Source organism: Nyctibius grandis, chromosome 5, assembly GCF_013368605.1.
Source record: "Nyctibius grandis isolate bNycGra1 chromosome 5, bNycGra1.pri, whole genome shotgun sequence".
NCBI lineage: Eukaryota > Metazoa > Chordata > Aves > Nyctibiiformes > Nyctibiidae > Nyctibius > Nyctibius grandis.
The window spans coordinates 7,610,242-7,635,390 of record NC_090662.1 but is presented as its reverse complement, the minus strand read 5'-3'; the positions used below and the strand labels follow the sequence as shown (position 1 = coordinate 7,635,390).

General features: G+C 39.0%; 1 protein-coding gene across 1 annotated transcript in view; it reads right to left on the bottom strand.

Annotated features, from left to right (window-relative positions):
• Nucleotides 1-25,149, bottom strand: part of CDC123 (cell division cycle 123) — a 37,226-nt gene that overhangs the window by 7,014 nt on the left and 5,063 nt on the right. Inside the window, exons 5-11 of the mRNA XM_068402170.1 lie at nt 22,653-22,748; nt 21,681-21,787; nt 13,808-13,856; nt 12,075-12,150; nt 9,007-9,129; nt 5,554-5,582; nt 57-185 (exon numbers count right to left, since the gene is read on the bottom strand). Of these exons, the coding sequence (XP_068258271.1) occupies nt 57-185; nt 5,554-5,582; nt 9,007-9,129; nt 12,075-12,150; nt 13,808-13,856; nt 21,681-21,787; nt 22,653-22,748 (609 nt within the window). The remainder of the gene's footprint in view (nt 1-56; nt 186-5,553; nt 5,583-9,006; nt 9,130-12,074; nt 12,151-13,807; nt 13,857-21,680; nt 21,788-22,652; nt 22,749-25,149) is intronic.

The window sequence follows — 25,149 nt, the reverse complement described above, 5'->3', positions numbered from 1 at the left end:
AAGGCCATAAGGCCTGTTGGATTTGTTAGCCAGCCTCCCTCACGGCAGGGCTGTACCTGTTCTGTTGCTTCCCCTTCACCCTGGTCTCCTTTCAAGTTCTTCCCAGAGGTCAGTTCTTCCCATGTAAACAGCAGGGAGTCTGTTACTTCACCAAATGGGTTAAAATCTATTAACCAAATCTTACCCTGCAATGGAACAACAGAAGGATTAAAACAAGCCACAGAATTAAAGCAAAAAAAAAAAAAAAAAAATCAGAATACACATACATTACTGCATTATGCTTGGTCTTTAGATAAAAAGATGTCAAAATTGAAATCACCTGGTTTTAAGCACTTAAAATATTCTACCATCCTTTACATTAGATGCCGTTTTAAAACACAGCAAGATATGACTTACTAATTTATTTTATTTATTTTTTTTTTTAAACAGAAGATCAGACAGAACTCAAATAAACTGAATTCAGTTCTATGCAAGGTGCTTTCAGATGAAACCACAGAAGTTCTGTGTAATCTCCATGGTCCTTAAAGATCCCCAGACAGCATGAACAACTAATGGAAAAAAACCCACCAAACTAACCAAACAAACACCCCACCTAAGCAGGGATTTTGTTTTCCATCTAAAGCCACCTCAGCACTGCTGCACAGTCAGCAGTCTACAAGAACTGCTGTTCTTGTTCTCAGAAAGGACTCTAAAAACACAGAGTAGGGTCTGCAAAATGCTAGTGGAGATCATGAAAGCTGAAAGGTGCTGCACATATACAGATAAATAAAGAATAACTTAAAGGCATTTTTAATAATAGTCATTACTAGTAGTCCAGGCTAGTTTCTCCTGCCTCATCTTTAATATAGTTGTGTTCCAGGCAGTTCTGGTAGTATGCACAAAAGCATGCAAGTGAAAAATGAAAGCAGAGACACTAACATGACTTATTAAAGGTAACAGAGATGTCTGCAGAGGAGCAAGAAATAGTTGGCATTCCTTGAGTCATCTCAAGATACAAACCCCAGCACAGGGCCATCTTTTCTTACCCAAGAAAGTGTCATCTATTCTAATAAAACAAAACATTACCATAAATTACAATGAAATATGAATATAACTGGTAGTAAGAATTTGCAAAACAAGTATTACATCTGGAAGAAATCAGATCTATCAAATATGGAAAGAAAAAGGTTGCTGTAACATAAGCAGGACTGAAGGGTTTTATTGTGTTTATTAAAGATCAAATGGAATTGGAAACTAAACTTGAAGACTGTATAGCTACTAAAAAACTTATTTTGCTTTCTTTCTTTTGCTCATTCCTGAAGGATCTTCTTTCTTTAAAAGATCCTTCCCATCTTGATACAAACAGCAAATATCTTCAATGATTTACACTACAGCCATCTGGTTTCTAACTTATAAAGATGCTATTGAAGCCTTCAGTCACAGAGTAACATGGAGACTTCCTCTCCCACCCACGCTGCCTAAGCCACCCCCACAGGCACTATAGAATAGGAAATGCATGGAAACCCATGCAAGACAGAACAGAAATGCTCTGGCTGGTCTGTTATCATCCATAGCGAGTCACTCGTGCAGGTGGGGGGAGTCCCAGCACAGATAAAACCAGTGATATTACTTGTAAACTGGAACTGAGCCAGCACCCTGACTGGTGAGTGTGTGGTTGCACGCAGGCTTTCACAGATCTCTCTCTCAGGGCAGATCCATGGGGTACAGCTCTTGCAAAGCAAATTTTAAGAAGCCAAGGCACTGCAATGGCAGTACTGAAACCAGACAGCTATAAAAGAAACTGTGAATTGCAGGGACACAGACCTGAGTGGTTTCTTACTTGTTTTGGAAAGGTGAAGCAGCACAAATCTGCATGGCTAAGTTGCAACACCTCTGCACCAATATTGACACCATCGGTGCAGAGAGCGAACAGGGGCAAGCTCTGCTGTCATGTTCCATCTCTGTTCCTCTTCAAAAGGCAGTCACAAATTCTCATTAAATGTGATGTTTTACTTTTGCTAATGGGGACATCTTGTTAGCTCCAAGGCAGCAGGAGGAAGAATCTGTAGTTTTAGATTCATTCTATCACACTAGAAAAATAAGCTAATGAACCAATTTAATCACAGACAGAAGCAATGGCTGGCAAAGTTCGTTCAGCAGTTCAGAGAATCTTTCCCTGCATCAGAAAAGTTTATACTTAATAAAGGACTTCTCTATGAAAGGCTTTTAGAGAGACGCCTCCCCACCCCAAATACATGAAACTCATCTTTTTCATAGGAACTCAAGATCATTTCTCTAAAGAAATGTACTGTGAAAAAACTGAAAATTGGTTTTGAGACTACTGAAAGCAACACCTGGTTTTCGTGAGCACCTGGCAGTATTTCCCCCTCCCTGCAGACAGCAGTACACCATCTACAACACCAACTGTTTCCTTGAGATGGTCTTAAATCTGCACTGAGCTTTGGTAGCTGCAAATTGATGAGAAGTGTCAAAACAAACTAAACATCCCTTTTCATGGCTCCTTAAAAGGTGCCTATATAACTCTGGGTCAGTAACCAAACTGTCTTTTCTTAACATTAAATGCTCTTTCATGTCTTACATGCAACCTCATGATTTAAATGTAGTTTAAGATGACTTGCACTGTGTATCTCAAAAGCAGTAGCAAAGCTATTTATCTGCAATCTTTTGGTATTAGTAATCTTTGTCATATGAGAGCACAGAAATGCACAAGGCAGGAAAGTGAAGTTGTACATAGCTGGAGAGGAAAAAAAACCAACCTGTATTACATAAGATTTTTTTCCTCATCTTAAAAGAGGAACCAATAGATTTACCATATCACGTCAGCTTCATGCTTTGTTTTACTACAGCATTAAGCAACATGCTGCTGAAAGGAAGTGCCTATAACAAAGACTGTTTAAAGGAAGTTAAAAGATAGATAAAATGCAAACCAAACCGTTATATCTCCCTAAGTCCAGCTGCACCTTCATGCACAGTGACAATGCTCACAAGGCAGAGACACAAGCTCTAGTTTGCATGTTAACAAAAGCAGCTGTGAGCTAGCAGTGGTCTGGAGACACTCACTGCATTTCTTTGTCTTACCACAGTGCCTTGTCTTGAACATGGTTACAAGGTGTCAGCACCTGGGAGATACACAAAGAGCAACAGCAGAGCTGATTCTCAGGCTTGTCAGCTGTTGCACAACGATTGTGAACTGCTAACAGCAAAAAAAAAAAAAAAAAAAAAAAAGCAGCTACCAGTCCTGAAACATAACCTCTTCAGGGCTAGGTCTCCAGATCATCCAGTTTGGAAGCCTGTACGACAGTGTTTCTTCCTTAAAAAATGACTTGTCTGCCAAGTCAGGCGCTAGCTCAGATGAGCTTGGTGAAGAGTGAGGCAAACACATAAAAGCTTGTTCTCAACAAGGCCACCGCTGCTTCTATGCCACCCTCCAACTCAACGAGCAGGACCTGTGGCAGCCTACTCCGAACAGTCTCTCAAGTAACTAAAGCAAGCGCGGGGAGGGGGTTGCTCTCATTCACAACCACATCAAAGAAGCAGCTTCTCCAAGTTGAATATTTACAGTTGAAAGAATTTAAAATAAGCAGACCCTGGACATTTCTCTCATTCTGTAGGTGAGGTTGCTGTGCAACCAGCCTGATGAGGAGCACGGGCTCTGGAAATTAATCACACTCAATATTCTTTTGCTGCCTATAACTCACATACAAAGGGAACGATGAATAATACAGTTGCAAACCACAAAGTATGTGTGAAAGGAGAAGGATCTGACACACAAAGGGCTATCTGGCAGTTTACAAGACCTGAGGGTAGAAAGCACCGAGAGCTATCTACAGATATATTTTATCTTGACAGATGAAGAAACACTGCTCATTTGAGATCACACAGGCTAAAACCTTTTACTTAAATAATCTGTCTTCATGCCTCAGCTGTGAGGCAGAGCACCCAACGGCACAACCAGGTTCAATGCCAAAATGTTGCTCCTCACTTTGCCTGACAGCATCCTTAAGTCTGATGATCTGAGCCTGGGGTAGGTAATTTTCATCACCATTCAGCATGGCTGTTTTTAGCCCATAGCCTGATTTTAGATACCTACGTTAAAAGTTGTGCTGAGTAACAGTACAATAGTTGTTTTCCACATGACGCATGTTCCTGCTTAGTTTCTGTTTTGCAAACTATGGCATGATTTACTATTACTCAATTACAAAATACTTTAGCAACATTCAAAGTCAGAATCAGGACTTACTACAAACACTCCCAGCTCAACTGAAATGAAGACCTTTTCCAATCCCACAACTGTAAACAAGTCAAACAGTGAGACTCAAATGTATACAGCAAAAGTATATAGCCATTTTTTTGCATTTCTGGTTTAGGGTTTGGAAAGAAATTTAAGCTAAAACAAAGACTTGCTTCTCATGCACTAATGTGATTCCCAAAACCAGGCTGTGATTCCATAATCAGGTTTTGAGAGTTGAGGCTGTATAATACATTTTTGGTTGGGGTTGCTTTTAAAACAATACACGTGTGCCTTTCAAGCACAGTTTATTTCTCTTTGACGTATTTCTCTCCACTGACATTAGGAGAGGTCAAGGTGACTAACTCAGATATTGGCACCTGAAGTTCAGATGCGGACATTTCTCCCCACTCCATCACTATCTGAATGTTCAGGGTTCTGATCCGCTGAGTACTCAGAACCAGAGCTGGAGCAGTTTGAAAACAAAAAATTAGCCTCCATCTGTCTCAAACTGGCCATGCTGCATTCATATACTCTTTTGATGATTATCCCTTCATACCACAGACTTCCACATATGAAGTACAAGTTATCATTTTCTCACCTCACAAGGATAGTCTGAAGAAATATTAACAATTAGTTTCGATGAGTTCAGATGCTACAGGGGCAATCTTGACAGAATTAAAAAAAAAAAAAAAAAAGCCCAAGGAATGATTTTTGGAAGAAAAAGTGGTAAGAATCCTCCAATTTTTTTTTGCAGTGAGCAAAACAGCACCCCTGCCTCACTTTAAATATCCCAGCCATTCTGTCTGAATGTTGAGATACGTTTCTGTCAAACACAGAGTAAGCATCATGTGGAGGGAATCTTAGCAACAGGTAGTGCTTTCCTAAAACTATTTAGTGATGTTGCATGATATTGATAAAGTACCTACCTTAGAAGAAAACTAAATTGCCTTCAGTAGACTCATAGAATGGACAGAATTGCAGCTGAAGACAAAGTTATGTGCTTTAAGACCAAATACTTCTCTGAAAGATATTTACTAAATAATTACATCACTGGCACAGACATATTTACACTCCTAATCCTATTTTCCTACCATGGACAGTGTTTAGCATAGAAAAAGACCTGGGGAACAGAATGGTAACATCAAGTAGTTTTTTGGTTTGGGTTTTTGGGTTTTTTTGGTTGGTTGGTTGGTTTTTGGGTTGGTTTTTTTTTGCCAGGACCACTTCTAGGAAGGTGAAGCTATTATTTGCTTCATCTCTGTAGCATTTCAGGAAGAGTTTCCACAGAATAAACAATTATAAACAACCTATTGTTCACTTACCCTGCTGTCTCTGTACACATCAAAAACAACTGAAAAGGAGAAAAAAAGATGTTAATCTTAAAAGATATATAATTTCACAGATGTCTAAATCTGAATAGATACTTGTGTACACAGCACAATCTGCAAAGTCAATATGTCTGAAGAACTGCAAGCAAGAATTAGGTTAATTTCCAACAGGGAGTTGAAATATTTCAAGAACTAATGTTAATGCACTGAGAGATCAGCTGTCAGGTCTTCCCATTTAATGATGGTTTCTTCTGTCGATTTTTTCCCCCCAACAAAGAACATTTGATAAGCTTCTCTCTGGGCTAAGAGTTTATCTTCGACGTTACTGCTGTTTGGTTTACAGCAGAATGTAGAAATTTTAAGGAAGGATCAAGACTCCATCATGCTAGACATTGCACCAACATTTAGTATGAGGAAGTTCCTGCTTGAAGGAGATTAGGACTTCAGCAGATAACAAGACTAACAGATTGTAGGAACAAAGGGGTCAGTGAGTGTGCTGAGGAGGAGGTGGCAGTGAAATGGCTATGTTTAATGTAACCCAGAGCAGATACAGCACACCTACAGATTATCAACAGCTCTTTCAAACATACCCTTTGCTACTCAGTGATTGACGCAAAGCTGCCTTGCTTAGCTCCGTTGTTGTCTCTCCCCTTGACTTACTTAAGTGTGAATCTTTGTACATGCATCTTTCTATTAGCTTCTGTTCTGTATGGTTAAACCAATCTTTGATTGTCTTTCTATTCAGCTAGGGAAATCAACAGATATGCATTCAGGCATGACTACATGTAGAAGTTGTACCAGTTTACCAGAAAGAAAAAAATAAAAAGCCCGATTTAGAAAAAACTCAGACAAATGCTGTATTGTCACTTCCTTTGCTAATAAGGAAGAGAATATTTCAGCTAAGAGATTTCCCAATACGTGTGGGATAAACTAAACTCAGGATGTGACTGAAGAACACTGGAGCCTCTGCGGCTACTCAGGAAGCTGCCCGTCAGTAACAGGGATGTTGATTGATCACGTTCATGCATGTAAAGCTACTCAGCAGCTTAATCTAACATTTCACGTGAAGTTGGCTGGGCTAAGGGCAAACCACAACTCAACAGCGCCAAAGCCAGTCACGTAAGTGTTTCTGACCATATAGTCTAAAAATCCACACAGCTTTTCACACAAGCTCAGTTACGTCAATTTAAAATGTCACTCCGGAATTAAGTGCTATTCTCTCTCGAGAAGACAAGCTAAGTAAGTCATCAATGCAAAGAGGAGCACAGCAACTCTAGATTTCTTCTCCAGCTGTTCAACTGAACTTGCTGCCTGTAGCACGTACTCTCATTAGTCGCATTTCATTAATGGAAAACATCCATCTGACCTTTATTATAAATTGATGCCTGTTAGCTTAAAGCAAGCCTATGGTAATCACCAAGGCTAACAGCATTCAGCAGGATTTACATCCCCGTTAAGACTGACTGCACACTGTTGACTAGTTCGGGACACTCACTAACACCGAAAAGAGAAGAAAACCTGAACTGTTCCCTCTTCTTTGGGACCACCTCAGAGCAGGGGTGTCATGTTCTGGCAAGACTGTAGTAAAACTTTACCAGCAATTGGTCAAAATAGAAGGTAAGCCAAGGCTCGACTGTACAGTAAGTATCGACGCCTCCAGAACACTGTTCTTACTGGGCTCTTATCACTGTTCTTACCACTGGGCTCTCAGTGGCACCCAGTGACAGGACGAGGGGCAATGGGCACAAACCGAAACATGGGAAGTTCCATCTCAATATGAGGAGAAACTTCTTTCCTTTGAGGGTGCCAGAGCACTGGAACAGGCTGCCCAGGGAGGTTGTGGAGTCTCCTTCTCTGGAGATATTCAAAACCCGCCTGGACACGACCCTGCGCAACATGCTCTGGGTGAACCTGCTTTGGCAGGGGGTTGGACTAGATGATTTCCAGAGGTCCCTTCCAACCCCAACCATTCTGTGATTCTGTGAAAGGTATTTAGAAGGTTCTAACATCATTTAGAAGTATTTATAAAGCATTCATCCATCTGTTATCCTACTGCTCTGACTCTGCAATGTTTCAGCTGCTCTGACTCAACTCTTCCATCTGGACATGCTACCAGACCAACTGGAAAAAGCAGAGCAAACAGCATCAAAATCTCCTATGAAACAAGAAGTCAGGAAAAAAGCTATAATACCTTTCCTTTTAAAAGCAAACAAACAAGCAAACCTGGATTTTTATTGTTAACAGCACATATGTTACCAGACAGTGGATCAAGGCATGTAATGGGGGATGAATGAAAGGTGGTAAAAAAACCCCAGAAAACATTTCCTGCGTGGCATTTCTCTGCAGATGGACAAGTCACCAGCATTTAGTGTCTAGAAACAAAAGGTCAACAAACCTTCATCCCAGAAGGTCACCCTGAAACCTCCTTTTCCCAGAAGGTAACTCAGATGGCATAGTTTTATGTCCTTTACATAAGATGACACTTCAGACCTTTCAGTTCACCAGACAGCAGTTTCAGAGCCTAGATCTAGGCATGAATTTCTAAAAATAGTGCCCTGAATTCTTATCTATCAGTTGATTACATACCAGCTAAAATTATGTTGGAACACAGAGGAAAATTAAAAGACAGCAATCTGAATGTCAGATCTATATGACTGATCTTACTTCAAAAACATTACGGCTACAGATCTATTAGATTAGTATACTGATTTCCAGACTTCTCCAAGCAGTGGTCCTAGAGAACATCTTTGGACTGAAATAAAGGAACCCTGCAGAGTGAAATTATTAAGAATTTTAATATAAGATAGACTGGCATTAAAAGGTATCTTTTTCAGCAAGTCAGACAGGACAGATCTATTTGACTGCTCTGATGGTTCAGCTTTAAAAAAAAAAAGCCATTAAGCCTTCTGAAGGGATCTTTCACTCATTCGTTGTGTTTTCCTGAAAACTCCAGCCTATTCCTTCAGGGTTCTTTTATTCCCAGTTTTATAGTTATTCAAAAACAACATTACTCTGCATGCTCTACCCACAAGAGCCGTAAGTTAAAAAGAACCAAGCCCTGTGAAAGCAATAGCTATGAAATGAGAGATGCATATCCACAGACTGAAAATATTGGGGATGCCATTTTTTTTAATGAGAAGTACTCATTTTAACACTCATCTCCAGCAGTAAACTGGAATTTAGCACACTGCAACCTGGTGTGCTGTGGAGGGAACAAGTCTGGCTCAGCAAGGGGGCAGGAGGACAGCTCTCATTTCTATGGAGTTTGCCCTGCAAGCCCTTTCAGTTTCAGACCTCCCAGTACCCTACAAAAGAACTTCAAAGAGGCAGACCCTTCATTTCTAAGTCTTTGTAACTATGCATGCAATAAGTGCTTAAAAACCTTAATAAACATCCTCCTTCCCTCCCCCATGCTCCCCTTGCTAATCGAAGCCTTAAGATACTTACAGTCTTCATCCAAGAATTTATACTGTATGTGTTTCTTGAAAAACTCCTGTATTGATCTACAGATCTCCTCATGTTGCTTAGAGATATGATCGTAGTATTGAGTGTAGTCCCTCTGTGATACACCTGTCAATAATTTCAGTTGATTATAAAGAGCTTTAGGCATGCAAAAAACCCAACCACAGAAAATGCAGTTATCACAGACATGCATGTTATAATCTATATTTCAGAAGACAGGGTTCTCCCAAGTTTCAGCCATTACCAATGACTTCCTGTTTGACTTTATTAGCCTATACTTAAAGCACTTCCATTCCTTGAACAGTTCTGCCCTACATTTTGTGAACTTCATTTTATAAGTACATGCTTTGACTATTTTTAAGTGGTCTTTTCCTTTCTGTTCTGTTCCCTCTGGTTACTCTGGTCAAAAACCTTTTCTGTTCTGCACATCAGATGTATGGACCAAAATTGGGAACCATTAAATGAAAGGGGCAGAGGCTAAGATTGCACATTAGCAAAGATGATAGATCCTCATGTACCATAAAGATTCTCATTTAACCAATTTTTTAAGCATGGAATAATGTGTACCTGTTTGATAAGGCACTAAAGGCGAAACCTTAAATCCTAAAATCAACAAAATGGCATGCAGTCTAGTACTTTATTTATGCCATCTGCCCCCCTCAAGGGCCATCTTGCATATCTGACACTAGATAAACTATCCCAGCAACATCACAAGCTCTTAATTTCAGATGTTTGTTTGTCTGTAAGACAGTAGTTTAAGTTGACATCAACAGGATTATATACTTGTACACATCTTAAGTGACAGAAGCTCTCATAGAGGATACGTCAATATAAGCCACTGCAACACCCTGCTGGACAAATGTCAAATCAAGCCCTGCCCCACCAATGCAGAATGAGCAGCTCATGCTATTTAGGGGAAGAAAAAGCCAGAATCCCCCAAGAAAGATGTATCAATGATGGCAGTTTGCTATTTTAACCATCTACAAACCACAGAGATAAAGTTTTACTGTAAGACAATGCTGACTACCTCCAAAAATGTGCTCTTTAAAAAAGTTCATATAAAGTTTATGATGACAGTGGAACTTTGAATTATTAATACCACTGCAAAGCTTAACTCAGGTCTAAAAACAAAAACCAAGAGATGGTGGCATCTCAGGGGATGCAGATGTGTAACTGGAAAAATCATTCACTGCGCTGTGCAAGTATCACTCCTTAGCTTGACTGACAGGCTTATTAAGAGCATGGGAACATATTGTGAAAAATCTTGGAACTGTCTTCACAAATGCAGCTGGAGTACTAGCTAAAAAACCCAGACTACTAGATCTGCTGTGTTTTAAAACCTAGTAATGAAACATATAGAGTGTTTAATTAGCCACTGTACAAATGCTTTGAGGTATTTGAAAGTAAGTATCACTAGAGATATATTCTATAATAAATCTACATTCAAATGTTTTAGAGGTTATTACAGTGATGCATAGCTGTGGCAGTAGTGGTGTTCCAGCAGAACATAACAGGACAGGATTCAGCTCTTCCCCCTTCAAAAAGCTATGTCAGTAGCCATTAAGCAATACCAGCTTAATGGAGAATCTCTGCTATTAGCAAGATAAACTGTTACAAAGAACTGTAATAAACCCTGCAATTGGCATGAATGGAGAGAGAATGGGAAGATGAGCACAGAAGCACCAGAAGGAACAGCCAAATAAAAGGGCTATGAGAATGGTAAGTGTCGACAGCACCTAGATTAGCACATCCCAAAACATCTACGTGCAACTCTATAGGACACCCAGATCAGGAAACAAAGAACAGGCAGTATGTTCCTCCTGATTCACAGAGGTGGGACAGGATGGAGAGACAAATTGTTGACAGCTCCTAACAGGTACAAAAACGCACATCCAAAACAAGCACATAGTCACCATGCTGAGAAGCAACCAGGAAAAATAGTGAGGACTAAATTGCTAATATCCCTTCACCTCCATATCATCACAAGGAATCCTGGACAGACCATGTGCATATACGCATCTTGGTGCTTGTGTACACGTAGGTATGAGACAGACAAAAGGAGTAAACTTGGGTTTGTTTTAAAGCAAAAAATCACCTTCCTTCCTATGAAGTCTGGGTTAGAGCTTTGCTACATGACTGCTATAACATTTCTTTGTCAGAAGAGTTTAGGCAGAATGATTCAATCTTGTTAAGGACAGAAGCGTGTCAGTCCTGTGCTATTTACATGTCTGTTCATCTTTAAAGATTTGATGGTAGACCACACCAAAAACGAATTCAAACTCCAGAATAGCATTTAGCCTGAAATTAAACCCCTCAATTCAAGCACCAGTATGCACACTAGATGTCTAAGCTCCTGTTATAGTCGTCAGAGAATAGTCAATACATCTAGAGGAGTATAATTCAGCTAAATTTACCCTAGAGCTGCGCAAAATACGTGCTGTAGCACAACCTGCCTGTCCTCAGCTGTCACAGGTCTCCCAATGCACCCACCAGCTCTTTGCATGCTGTGGATAACCTAGCTGTTCAGTGCCACTTGAAACATTTTACTTTTAGGTTTTTGAACCAGAGTAACAGATTGACAGGTTTTCTGACTAAGCTACACTGAATATAATATGAGCTCAGACACCTCGTACACCTGTGGACATGTTCTGACCTCCCCAACTTTCTGCATATAATATCCACATGTGGTCATGTTTTATCAGCATAATACCCAACCGCCTCTGCACTCATTCTGCCAGCTGGCTATGCTGCAATTTGCTCCTGAGTACAAGAGAGTCACTTACAAAACAGCCTTTGGGTAAAGTTTCTCAATTAGCAGTTAGAATTAGAATATTCCCATCGTAATATTGAGCATGACATGCCGTCAGGCTGTCAAATACAGTGGAAAGGGAAATGTGGCACGCCACATTTTAAATTACAGAAAGAAGAAAACATTAATTCCATGAATGAGGTGTGATAAGAAAGAACTGTCTTCAGATTTAGCTCCGTTTCAAGGAATCAGACAAACTCCTCAGAACTTCACCTAATAATTTTACCTTTATGAAAATCCTCACCTATAAGCTTGTTTTCCTTGACAAAGCATCTGAATTCTGCACCAGGGATTAGTTCACACCATTTGCGAAGAACAAGCTGTAGAGGAAAAACAAATGACAAAGTATTGTTTCAGAAAGGTAACAGGTAACTTTTTGTCAACACGTATTCCTTCTAGATCTACAGTTTCGCTGTAATGATAAGATGACCTCTGAAGTTATTCCTGATACAAGAAGACCAAACAATCTTAACCTGCAGTTCACATAATCAACTTAGCAAATACTTCAAAGCAATTAGACTTAATATTAATTTCACAAAATCACATAATCCTTTCAGTTGGAAGGCATCTTTAAAGACATCTAGTCCAAATGAGTTTAAAGTAAAAATGTTCAGACTGGACATAAGAAGAAACTTTTTCACCATGAGGACTGTCAAGCATTGGAACAGCTCTCTCATAGAGGCTGCGCAGCCTCTATCCACTGAGGTTTTCAGACCAGGTTTGCTAAAATGCCAAGCAACCCAATTTGATCTCATTGCTTACCTGGCTTTGGGCATGAGAATGGACTAGAGACCTCCTGAGCCCCTTTCCCACCTTAATTATCTTATGTTCTTCCACTTTGTATGACATTTATAACTGTGAAATTATTTATGAAACAAATTCAAAGTTACTTTAATGATAAAGCATGGAAAACAAAAACCCAACAAATCTGTCATGGAATTGGCAGAAAGTTGCTCCCTAGTCAAAAGAGCTGATGAGCAGAATTAAATTGAACCAAATCAACCTCTATTCTGGTATACACCCAAGCAGAATTCTGTGATGCCTTTTGAAGGCGCAAACAAGTTAAAGTAAGGACACGGGATAGAAATAGTAACCAAACTATTACAGTCAATAGGACAGATTGTGTGGTAATTAAAGTATATCTCTGGCACTTTCTCAAGTTTCTCTGTTTCCTAAGCTGAAGTATTCAGATGGATCCATTATTTTGAAGGCCTCAATTACCGCTACTGTATACTGGGAACTCCCAACACCTATCAACTGCAGTAGAAAAACCTCAGCAATCAAAGATGACATTCCTAACTACAGTGTAAACATGAAATTCTTTGTTCCAACTTTTAGATACCCTATATCTTTAAAGCACATTAGATAGCGCTTTAAAAAAAAAAAAAAAAAAAACTAAAACAGGGTTCATTCACTTTTCTAAAGCCCTTTAAGCCCACAGAATGATGACAAATGCTATCTTTACAAAAAAGTTATTATTAGAGAAATGACTAGATGCTATCATAAAAGCAATAGCACGACACAGTTCAAAGCATTGTTAATATCTACATCGCTAGCTTAACATTTTAATCTGGTAATGAGCATATGAAACAAGGGATGACAGACTACTTCAGTTCAGGACGCCCCCAGCCACTAGATCTAGCTTCTCTCTTAGTAACCTCAGTGGTGATATTCACAAGCAGCACACTATCAAAAATATATGACTTTCAGCTATTGAACTTGTCCTTCCTGACAAAACCTGACAGACATGAGAGGAAATTGCAAGGAAGCTTCAAAAGTCTGAACTTTAGCTCATCTGATCTCCAATTAAATGAACTCCTTGCAACCTGTAGTGCTTAACCAGACCTCCCCATGCTGCCCAAGCAACACAATTAAAACAAACAAAACAAATTTTACTGACACATACCCAAGCACAAATGGCACCCTGCCCATGAGTGGTTCGTTTAAATTACCCAGAAATAATGCAAAGAGTCCTACCTCATAGTCCAAAGAAGGATCAGGGGAATCATCAGTACAGTGAATAAAGCTGGAAAAGTAAGGCACAGGCATCAGTATCACAGAATCACAGACTGGTTGGGGTTGGAAGGAACCTCTGGAGATCATCTAGTCCAACCCCCTGCCAAAGCAGGTTCCCCTAGAGCACATTGCACAGGGTCACGTCCAGGTGGGTTTTGAATATCTCCAGAGAAGGAGACTCCACAACCTCCCTGGGCAGCCTGTTCCAGTGCTCTATCTGCTTTTACATATAAGATTTTAGCCATAGTGAGAAAAATAACCCCAAACTGTGAATCACAAAAGCTACTGCTAAATTATCTCTCATACATACAAAGCAAGTAAATTAAATACATCCCTAACAAACCTCCTTTGGACAATTATCAGGGGAAAAAAAGGAAAAAAAAAAAAAAAAACCACAAACCACTTCTTTTCATCTAGTGTAATGTGGAAGCACTTAAATTTGGACAAGGACATCGCTAAAATGTGAGCATTCATTCATTGTTGAGTTTCTTCTGTTTGAATCAACAGTGCTGCTCCTTTCCTCTTTCTTGTTATGCTGGCATAACTGGATTCTCAAAGAACCAGATAAACTTGAGCAATCTAATCTAGTTTCATTGCAGCATGTTTTCCCTAGTACTTTCAATGTTTAACTTCCTAAACCACACAACAGAGACACATCATCATGCCTTACAGCAGTTCATTTCCATGAATAAGGGATGCAAAACAGCACCACTCGGCACTTCTGCTTCCACAGCATGGTATCTTTCTAAATTAAGAGCCTTAAGAAATACTCTTACAAATCTCTTGAGAGCGGGAATAAACAAAACTACTTCCATAACTGCAAGCAGATGTCAAGGTTTTGTCGCTTCTGAGCAGCTGACTCAGTGTGTCACCTTTCAGGAACTATCAAGAATGGAGACAGTTACACCCAAGCCAACTTCTATGTAACTTTTTGTCGTTTTACAGCAAACCTTGCAAGAAATTCTGTAACTTTCACAGGGAATTAGCCAAAGAACATGCATTTTCCTTCCAGCTGTACTCCCTGACCTTACTGGCAACAAACTACTTCAATGCACAGAACTGTGTAAACAGTCACTGCTGAGCAATAGTCTTAAATGGCAACACTTAGACTATCTCCCTTTGGCACTGAACTTAGTTAAATGATCCAAAAGTCTAACATCTCTAATATAAGCATTGCATTTGTATGACATGGCTGCCCAGCCTTCAGTTTGAAGTGAAGAGCTATCATAAGAGTTCATTCAGTATGCTGCCAGCAGAAATAAGTTTCATACAGTTTAGTTTAGACTGTAATATCCACTATACGCAGAAAAGAGGGCGATAGCAGGCATGCTTTCCAAAAGTACTGTAATCAAACAGATCATATATATCTGTAAGCCTATGGAAACAGATAACATCCTTCAACTACAGTTTATATTCCTCACAATTTAAGATCTGTCAAGACAATAGAAACAAACTTATGAGAACCTGCAGCTTTGCTAGACTAAAAATTCCTCCCTTACTGGAAAGACACCTACCATGCTCAAGAAAATATCCCCCCCCCAAAAAAAAACCAATCATAAACTATATATAGAAAGGCAGCTGAAGTCCAGCACATGGAGTTTTACAGTCCCTGCACTGTACCCTGAACCTGTATTACCTCTCACAGACTTCCATATCTGAGATTGGGATACCTGCAATCCGCTTCATTCCAGTAAGATGCAGTCTTTTCCAGTAGTCAAAAAACAGCCTGTCGAACAATCAAAATTATCCCCTGCTCAACCCTCAAATATTTCAGGTGAGAGCTATGTGGGGAATGATGCTTCCTTTTTGGCTTGGGTGCCACCCCAAGTCACACAGACTGCTCGGGTATTGCTGCCAAATCAAGCAAACAGGCAGAATGATGGATATAGAAGAAAACACTGCAAGACGCAGTAACATTTTTCTTCAGCCTTAATGACACAGGGCTGAGTACAAATGAGGAAAAAATGGGAGAATGCAGCAAAGGACAAAACAAACTCAGGTTTTTGTAATCTTATTTTCCTTCAAAATATTATAATGAGTTTTTGTCAACAAGACGTTACTACCATTCCTTTTTGGGGCATAAATGTTGGGCCACTTGAGGTAGTTGCAATTTTATATTTTTTACCAACTTATTGTACCATTAATTGTTCCGACCCAGCTGAATGCGTCCATTACATATGGCCTTTTGATCACAAGCAGCAGAAGGCTAAGCAGGGTTTCTTTAGCCCGCATCATATTCAGGTTTAGAGGTACTTGAAAGCACATTCAGGAAGACTTCAGGAACCCAAAATTGAGAGATATGTGGGCTCTCTTTTCTGAAGCCTTTGAAAATTGTCATTTTGAATAGTCCTCAGGGTGAAGGAATACAAGTCTACTGCTTATAGGCCTTCTGCTGTGGTCAACAGCTTGTTTACGAATTTATACTTAGATGTCAAGAACAGAAGGATCAAGGTCTCTCTATATGTAGCAGTTGTATGTTAATGTCCAAATGCATATACTTGACAACAGGACACACTATATGAAGCCATTATGCTGTTGAATTTTCAACACTGAGAAAAGCAATTTAAGAAGGTTTGTAAGACCTCCAGTACCTATCCTGCTAAGAGAGCCATGAACTCATTTGCAAATCACTGAGATTATTCTGTGGATAACAAACTATGACGAATATAACGAGAATTGTAAGTTACTCTGTACCTGACAGTTCCCCTGCTATTATCTCAGTTTATTTTAAAGCCTTAATTAAAAAAAAAAAAAAATCACGGAGAAACTTCTAACAGCCTTTGAACAGCATCTTTATTTCTTGAATATTGAACTTTAAGGGCTAAGAGAAATAGGAAATTCATGCACCATTCAAAAGAGGATCTTGTACTACACTGTATATCGCTAGGAAAAATGGGGATGTGAGTAAAACCTCAAGAAAAAAATAATCAAAAGCCTCATTTTCCACCTCCTCTCATGTGGAACTGTTTATCTCAAAACAGATTATACTAAAGTCTATACCAACAGCTACAGTTCTTGCAAAAAGGTATCCCGAGTGCCAAGTCATATCTTTATGAGCCAACACTGCCTCCTATGTTCTGTTAGGAGAACACAGGCTGTAACTCCTCCACATCTCAGAAAAAATTTATAATTTCTTTATAATTTCTAATTCAATATTTAGAAGCATTAAGCCTGGTATCAAAAACGTAGTCAGAATGCTAGCTTAAAACCAAAAAGGACTAAAATATCTGCTAGGTTTTAAAGTTAAACAATGTGCTTGGGAGCCTGATGGGCTAAACCTCACTGAAGAGCAGACTTTCCCAATTGTTCTCAGAAACGGGCACTTAAATTTTAACCAAGCCCTCTTATAAACACCTAATAAAAATTGCATCTCCCCTCATGCTCCTTTGTATCTTGCACATTCATACATTTGGAAACTTTCCCTTGGTCCAGTAGGAGTTTTTTCACCTGCTCCGTTAACCTAGTAGATAGTTCATACCTACTAAATGTGGCACAGATGGTGCCTTCTCTGTGTTTCCTGGGCTTAGGCAGGGTTGAGTGGCTACTTTTAGACTCTCTACTTCACCTTTCTAACCAGCTTCTCAAAGTTTTCAGGAACGAACTTCTGGAAATAACAGGTCCATAGCACCAGCTGATCCAATAAAATACTGAGAGTCAATTTAAAACACTTAAGTGCACATCAGAAAACAGCCATTCTTGCACGACTCATATTGCCCCCTCTAGAATAAGTCAAAGGGCAACCCCTGCAAAAGATGTTCTCTGCATTAGGTAGCTTTTGAACACGGTTGAACTTACAGGACTTCTTATATATGGTTGTGATTACTAAACAACTGGAAAAATAAGAACACTTTAGCATTCAAAATCACAATAGTAGCATCTGCAGATTTAAAACAACCAGTATTGCCCTGTAGAACAGGAACAACCTCTGAAGTTTGACAAAATTTCCAAGGTTTATTAACAAGCGTGATGTAACAATAAGCTTAGCTTATAATTGAAAGGGCATTATCATATCATTAGAACTTATACTAGTCTCAAGGTGGGCAATCACGTTGTAACAAAATGTAGTCCACACATTCTAACAATAAGGAAGAAAACTGTGTTCTAAACCAATACACTCAACTGGGCTTTGAAAGGATTTTTGTTCAAAAGAAGAGTTTTAATCACTTAACAGAAATCCAAATTAGAAAGGGAATTTTTTTATCCCATATCTACAACACTAAGTTTTTGAAAGCCTACATTAAAACCTGAAAAGGATCACATCACCCACAAGTTTTTTGTGGACTCAGCTAAGTAAAATGCAATGCTTCCTTTGAAGCAGAAACATCGACTACATTAACGAGTGCATCGCTCTGAAGTCTTTGATAATTTATACAAAATTAACAAGGAGGAAAGTTAACTCATTATTCTGAAGTTTTCAACCGAAGTGTCAACATCATGAGAGAATCCAAAATTTAAAGTAGTCAAAGCTTATCTAGTCATGCTCAGTATATTTGCATTAAGGCCATATTTTTTAATGGTTTGTATCGACATATTGCATAGCTGCAGTTTTCTTGGAACTTGAGACAGTTGAGAATTACAGCAAGGGCAGTTCCCTGACCTGCACAATGTAGAGATCGATAGCAGAGAAACAGATAGGAAATGGGAAAGTAAGAAAGAGGCCAAGAAAGTGGCTTGCCTTAAGTCCCACATCACTGGCAAAGCTGGATTAAGAAACAGCTCTTCAAATTGCCATTGCAAAGTCTTTTCTGTATTATGACCCGTGAAGTGGATTTTTAAGTTAATACAGTTGAACAGAAAACAAAAAAAAACAAACAAAAAAGGGGTATACAACACTTCAGCTGTTAATTATGCAGGGCAAAAAACTTTTAGACCATATTGAGGATCAATAAAGGTAGAAATATAGTGCATTTATCCCTTTTCCCTCTGACTAGCCCTTCCAAGGGATCTGAATGTATTATGTATCCAATTTTCCTTTGTTCAGCACTTCAGGTTCTTATGCCAGCTGCATTTTTAATTTCTGCTTGCTAAGGACTAGGGAACTGGCAGCTAATCAATAGTATAATTAAGGAAGACCACCATTCTGATTCAGCAATAATCATTTCACTGTTTGGGTGGGGACATTTTGTACAAATAACTTAGCAATTTAGAAATACCATGCACAGACTGGACAATAATACATGCTTTAATCAAGTACAAGATATTCATAAAATATAAGATACGTAGAGACCAAAGTGATTTTACACATCACACACGTTCCCCTAGTCATAAGTACAACTTCCATTCAAATTCATGGAAACTGCAAGGCTGCACTGCCCATATTAACTCTACCTTACCAAAACAACAAAGCCTGTTCTGGCAAAAAAAAAAAACATAACCCAAATTTATACCAACATTAGATTAGAATTTATAGGAAGGAAAATAAATACAACACTTCTCTAATTAAACTTCACCTTAACCTTTAGATTAGGTGATGATCCCATGATCATGTCACGAGGTTGGCTTATTTACCACCCACTAGCTGAGCTGCGCTATCTGGCGGTGCGTGTGGTCTTATTGCACTGGAAAAGAGATCTAAATGGATTGGACTACTGCAGTCTGAGGTGTTGTCTTTCTGCTAGAGGTTATTCTCCCACAGCAGGATCAGTAGAAGAGAGCGTGCCTGCTACAGGCTGCTCAGCCACTACCGTTCTTCGTCTGGTGTGAACTTAAGGTGAAATTGCTGATGGTTCAAGCTAACACCCATGCTGTGAAATCTCACAACACAGGAGCCAGAATGCATTCATTGCCTCTACCACTAAGTCAGAGCTGTCTGCAAAGGGCAAGGTGAACAGCTGAGGCACTAACTTTACCTGAGACGGGATAAAACCTGACAGCAAATGCACTGATTTCAGTTTCAGTGATAAACACTTCATTGTGTCCCAGGCTCATTAGAAAGTGGTTAACCAAACAGGAATTTTCCAAGGAGCTCTGGGTACTTTTTGCTGAACCTCTTTATACATGAGGATAGTAGAATACAAAAAAAGTATCATTTAATAGTCACAAAGGGCTTGACACAAAGTGTACAGTTCTTTTCAGACCCACAAGGCTCAGTCCCAAAAGCAGTTACAACAAAAGACACATTAAATTTTAGTGCTTTGAGCAAAATGTCCTCAAAACACCCGGCAAAGTCACTAGCCTGCCATTAAGAGAAACCATGAAAAAAAGTTTCTTGGTAAGGCATCAAAGTCTCCTAAGAATTACTATTCACTCACCTCTGAAATGTAAACTCTAGATTTCTCATCTCCCCCATCCCTTTCATTCTCTATGATCCCAGAATCATAAATTCTCAATGCTCACAATTGTTCCCCTAGTCCAACATACTTTTCCAACTGTCTTCTCACTCCAACATCTTCTCCCCTCCTTCTCAGTCTCTTTCCCTGCACCTTGTAGGTTAGATATAACGTAAAACCTAGCATCAGAATTGGACTGACAGTGTTGCTAGCACTCCATAAATGCAGAGATAAGGGTGAGGATGTTGCTACCTATAATTCTTTTCATGTACCAACAAACTTGGGAAAAAGAGCCTTATTAGAGTTGCAGGAATGAAAAAAGAAGGCAGTTGCACAGCATTAATGCAATTGGTTTCATATTTTAGACAAGACAATTCTCATCAGGTCGTAAGCTACTTAACACAGGACTATGATGCCTGGTAACCCTCTATAAAGCACCTAGAATAAGGCTCCTGCATTTGATTGAGTCTCCTAAATGTTGCAGTACTATAAATAAGCATTGAATAATTACTGGAAAGCAATCTCTCAGATTCCAAGCCATGGATTGCCCTTTGTCTTTGAAATTCTGCTTTTCTGAAAAAAATAATAGTAATAATAGTAACAAGAATGTTAAATTCCAATAATTTTATTTTCTTTCAGAAAAAGGTTGTATTTTAAAAGTGAGTGACATGAATGAGATGCAGGTACTACAGGAGGAAACTGTTCATATACAGTTAAGTGCTCTCTTCATGTGAGCAGACAAAATAAACTCCAAGCACATCATATTTGTAATTTTATCTGTAACTATTATCCCTAGTCACAGTTCCTGGAGTTCATTTGTTCAAGACCTACAAGAACTTAGGTTCAGAAGGAGCTCTAGGAACACGTTAGCAGAAGTCTCAGGAATCTTCCAGGCAGCCACACAAACTTCAACAGCTTTAAAATTTGAAAGAGTCATGGTAAAGCCATGCTGTATTACTGTGAGAAGTGGCAACAACAAGTAGGTAGCAACAAGTAAATGCCAAAATGGGTAAAAAAACCCAAAATTAAAACATCACCTGCTCCGGAAAGAAACTCAATATAAATGGTCTTAGTCCATAGAGTCATTTCGCAAGTACAACTTTAATATATCTTCCTGTTTTGTTTTCAACTCATTTGCATATTAAAATCAAGATAATTAATGTAAGAATAAAATGAAGGCTGCTCCTTTCTTGTTGACTGAAACCAAGTAAACAATTCTGGTTTCCTAGGAAATATGGGAAGTAACAACAAAGATCATTTGTCTTGCAATTCTCTGCACTAAATTGGACCTGACATTTATTTTTGCACAGTGGAGAGAGACAAAGAAAAAGGAGAGTGGGTGTAGGGGGAGCTTCAAAGAACAACTAACTTATTACTGCACCTGAAACTTATATTACTGTACCTGAGCAACTTTTAAACATGAATATGTATTTTTGTATCAGATATTTATTGTTACTTCACAGTAAAGAGTAAGATCTTTCAAAAGAACTGAAAAGTTACCCTCAGACGGTTGGGCTTTTTTTTTACTGGGTATAAATAAGATTGTCTCCTAGAAATCTACTTACGGCTGAGTGAGGTCACGAGTAATGAAGTCCGAACTCTTGAAGAGGAGGAAGATGTCACTGAGAGCTTTACATTTCAGAGAGCTGTTCATTGCAATCCAGTAGGCATCCTAGACAAAAAGGGAGATGATCCAAAACCACAACTTTAGTAGCAGAAAGGAATGCAAGCTGCAGATGTATCAGCACTAAATATTATGCAACATTTGAAATACATGCAGAAAATTATTTTTTTTATTTTGAGGAAAGCTTCATTAGCTGATAAGAGACATAACAGTTACTGCTTTTCTTATGATTACTCTGGTGAAAGCACAGCAAACCCATTTAAAAAACTAAGTTTTTGCCTTACTGCTTTCAGGCACTTTCTTGGAATGCTTGATCGAACAAAAGTTCCCCTTAAGAATATGACACAATAATATTTGGGTGCACCCATCCTTAAGGTATAATCATCCCTGGAGGTATTTAAAAGGTGCGTAGATGTGGTGCTTAGGGACATGGTTTAGTGGTGGACTTGGCAGTGCTGGGTTAATGGTTGGACTTGATGATCTTAAAGGTCTTTTCCAACCAAAACGATTATATGAGTTTATAATTAGAGTACCTAAAAAAACCGAGAGATTTTTACTGATTTTTACTGATTTTTAAAAAATGTGGGTTTTTAATCTTTATCCCCAGCAAAGTTTTCAATTAGTACCCTAAATGAGGAGAGTCTGACCATCATACTGTTATCTGTGACAAGGATACAGTGTTTTACATAAGAAAGACAGTGCTGTCTTGCATCAGCCCCACCAAACAGAGCACCATTTAGCTCTAATCCACCAGAACAATCTGCAGTATCATACTTCCCTGATATCTTGACTATCACTCCTTCCTTTATCAGAACCACTAGTCTCTTCTACTTTCCAATGCATTAAGATAAAACAAACAAAAAAGGTCCTTACGATAACATTTGTTACAAGTTTTGGGAGTCAGCATTCTTACCCTTGGAGCACTCCAGTTAAGTTTAGGAAAAACACTACCACCCAAGGAACTTATTGCTTCTTGAACTTTAGCTGTAAACTCAGGAAATTCTGGTGCCTGAATAAAACGCAACAACAAAAATATCAATTTCAATACATTTAATGGTGAAGTGTGGCCATATTCTCAACACCATTAGAAATACATATTGTAGGAGGAATAAACTTGTCCAAAAATCAGGAACCAAGAACCCCACAAAAATAATGTCTCTGTAGAAAGAAATCACTTAAGAATCAACTCAGACATTCTTTCAGTCAGAGAAAATTGAAAATATGTTTCCAGTTCTCGCTCTCATTACTAGCAAGATTCCATGAACTTCAGGGGAAAACCCAGAACTGGCATCTCCTTTCTGCAGCCCCCCCAAATGCAGGCACTTAAAAAAAAAACTCTCTCACATTTCAGCACAATGACCTAGATTGAACTTCAAACATTCCAAATCTTTCCTTATCACATTACCTAGTCTCCATGGGAAAACTACACTTGAAAAACTAAAAAAGCACTTCTCTTATTTTACTTTATTTTTAGAGCTTCAGTCAACTCTAGAAATCATTCCTGCAAGAAGTAAAACTCTTCATGCACTGCATTCTGATCCAACCTCCTCTTGTTTTGACAGGAGTCAGGAGACATACCATATATGTAATACCAGCACATACTAAGCCTCCCTGGGGAAGTGTTACCATCATGTCATTTGATTAATACAAGTGAAGAAATATATACAAGAGAATAGCTCTAAGGCTGCATAAACAAGCTAAATTCTAACGTTTCCTAAATTCTCAATGCCTGATTTTGCAACCATCAATATTAATGCATGTTTGTTTTAAACACAGAATTTTCTATAATCCTATATTTTAATTTTCTTCAGAACATGGAAGGGGCAAGGGACACAAGTTCTACCTGATGACTCAGGCAGGTCATCAAATCACAATAATCACAACCACGGCCTACCTTACTGCTCCCTGAGCCAAGAAACCAATAGAGAACCTGGGGTTTATCGTTAGCAAAATATGAGTGCCCTGGGCTGACAGTGAATGCAGAACAGCATTCTCCAGCTTGTCACACTATTCTTTACACATTATGTTCCCCAGTGTCTTCCTGTTCAGCTTCTACATCACTACTTGATCCATTCTCATCTCCCTACCCTTCTGTATTCTACACAGGCTGTTTCTTCACTCTCTTCATCACTGTCAAAGCGGTAACAGGCAACACTTAAAAGCACAGAAGACTATTTGCATTCACTCCCTGGCCTCAGAGCAGCCCCGAGTTTTCAGGTAGAGAAAGCATGTTTGCCACAGATGGAGTCTTCAGAGTAATCATCCACCAAATTTACAAGATGGTAAAGAGCACACTGAAATTCTACTTTTAGAGTCTCTTTCTTTGACCAAGTATAGGCGTATTTTTGTAGGAACTAGCCATGGGCACAAACCATGTTCATTATTAACCATTTTCAAAGTTCCAGGTTTGGCAAAAGACAAAGCTCTGCCAGTCTCCAAACAAGAGACACCTTGGAGACCAAAACGCCCCTCTTCCTCCTCTAGCCCTGCTTCTATTGCTGACCATGATGTTATATGGTATGGAATATCCCTTAAGACAATTTGGGTCAGTTGTTCTGGCTCTGTCCCCTCCCCTTCTCTTGCCTACCCATAGCCCAGTTGCTGGGGAGGGGCATGGGGCAGAATGGGAGAGGAGAAAGCCTTGACACTATGCAAGCACTGTTCAGCAATAGCTGAAAGTTAACTCCATCCCTGTCAACCCCAGTAAAACGTTAGCTGTAAAGCTGCAATCCATACACAGTAACAATTCTTATCTAGCTAAACTGAAATTGCTTGGCATAGGCCAAGCAATGGCCTTCTGATGGGTATCACACCTCTTGATTATGTATTTCCTTATTGTGTTGTACACTGTAACGAAACCTGATTCAAACGTCTGATACTATTTCTTTAGCAACATTAACATGAGCTTTGCAAAAGATAAGATGGATACCAAAATCCTTGTTCTGAATAATTTACAATCTAAGGCATCTACTTCATCAAAGCTTAGATATTTGAACTGAAGCTATTAGTGTGTTCAAATTTGGCATGTATTATTTTTAAAATCTATGCTATAAATTCTATGCTAGCATACACACAACGCAAAGCAGGGGCTGTGTTTACATTGCATCTCATCCAATGTGAGCAATTCAACACTATGTTGAACATTAGGGAGCTAACAGGACTGAAGTAATAGTATCAATGGCAGACAAGTGGCAGAAGTATATTAACTCTGATAATGACAGGGCAACAGCAAGCTTCAAGAAAGATGTAAAAAAAGATCAAGGAAGCCTGGTTCTTATCCATAATGATCCTGATTCTAAGCCAGGCAGAGTGCAAGGAGAGCATAAAGGCACGAACAGGGGGAAAAAAAAAAAAAAGATGATAGAAAGAAATGTACTTAGGAGGAAATAATGGCAAAGGTCTAAGAGAAA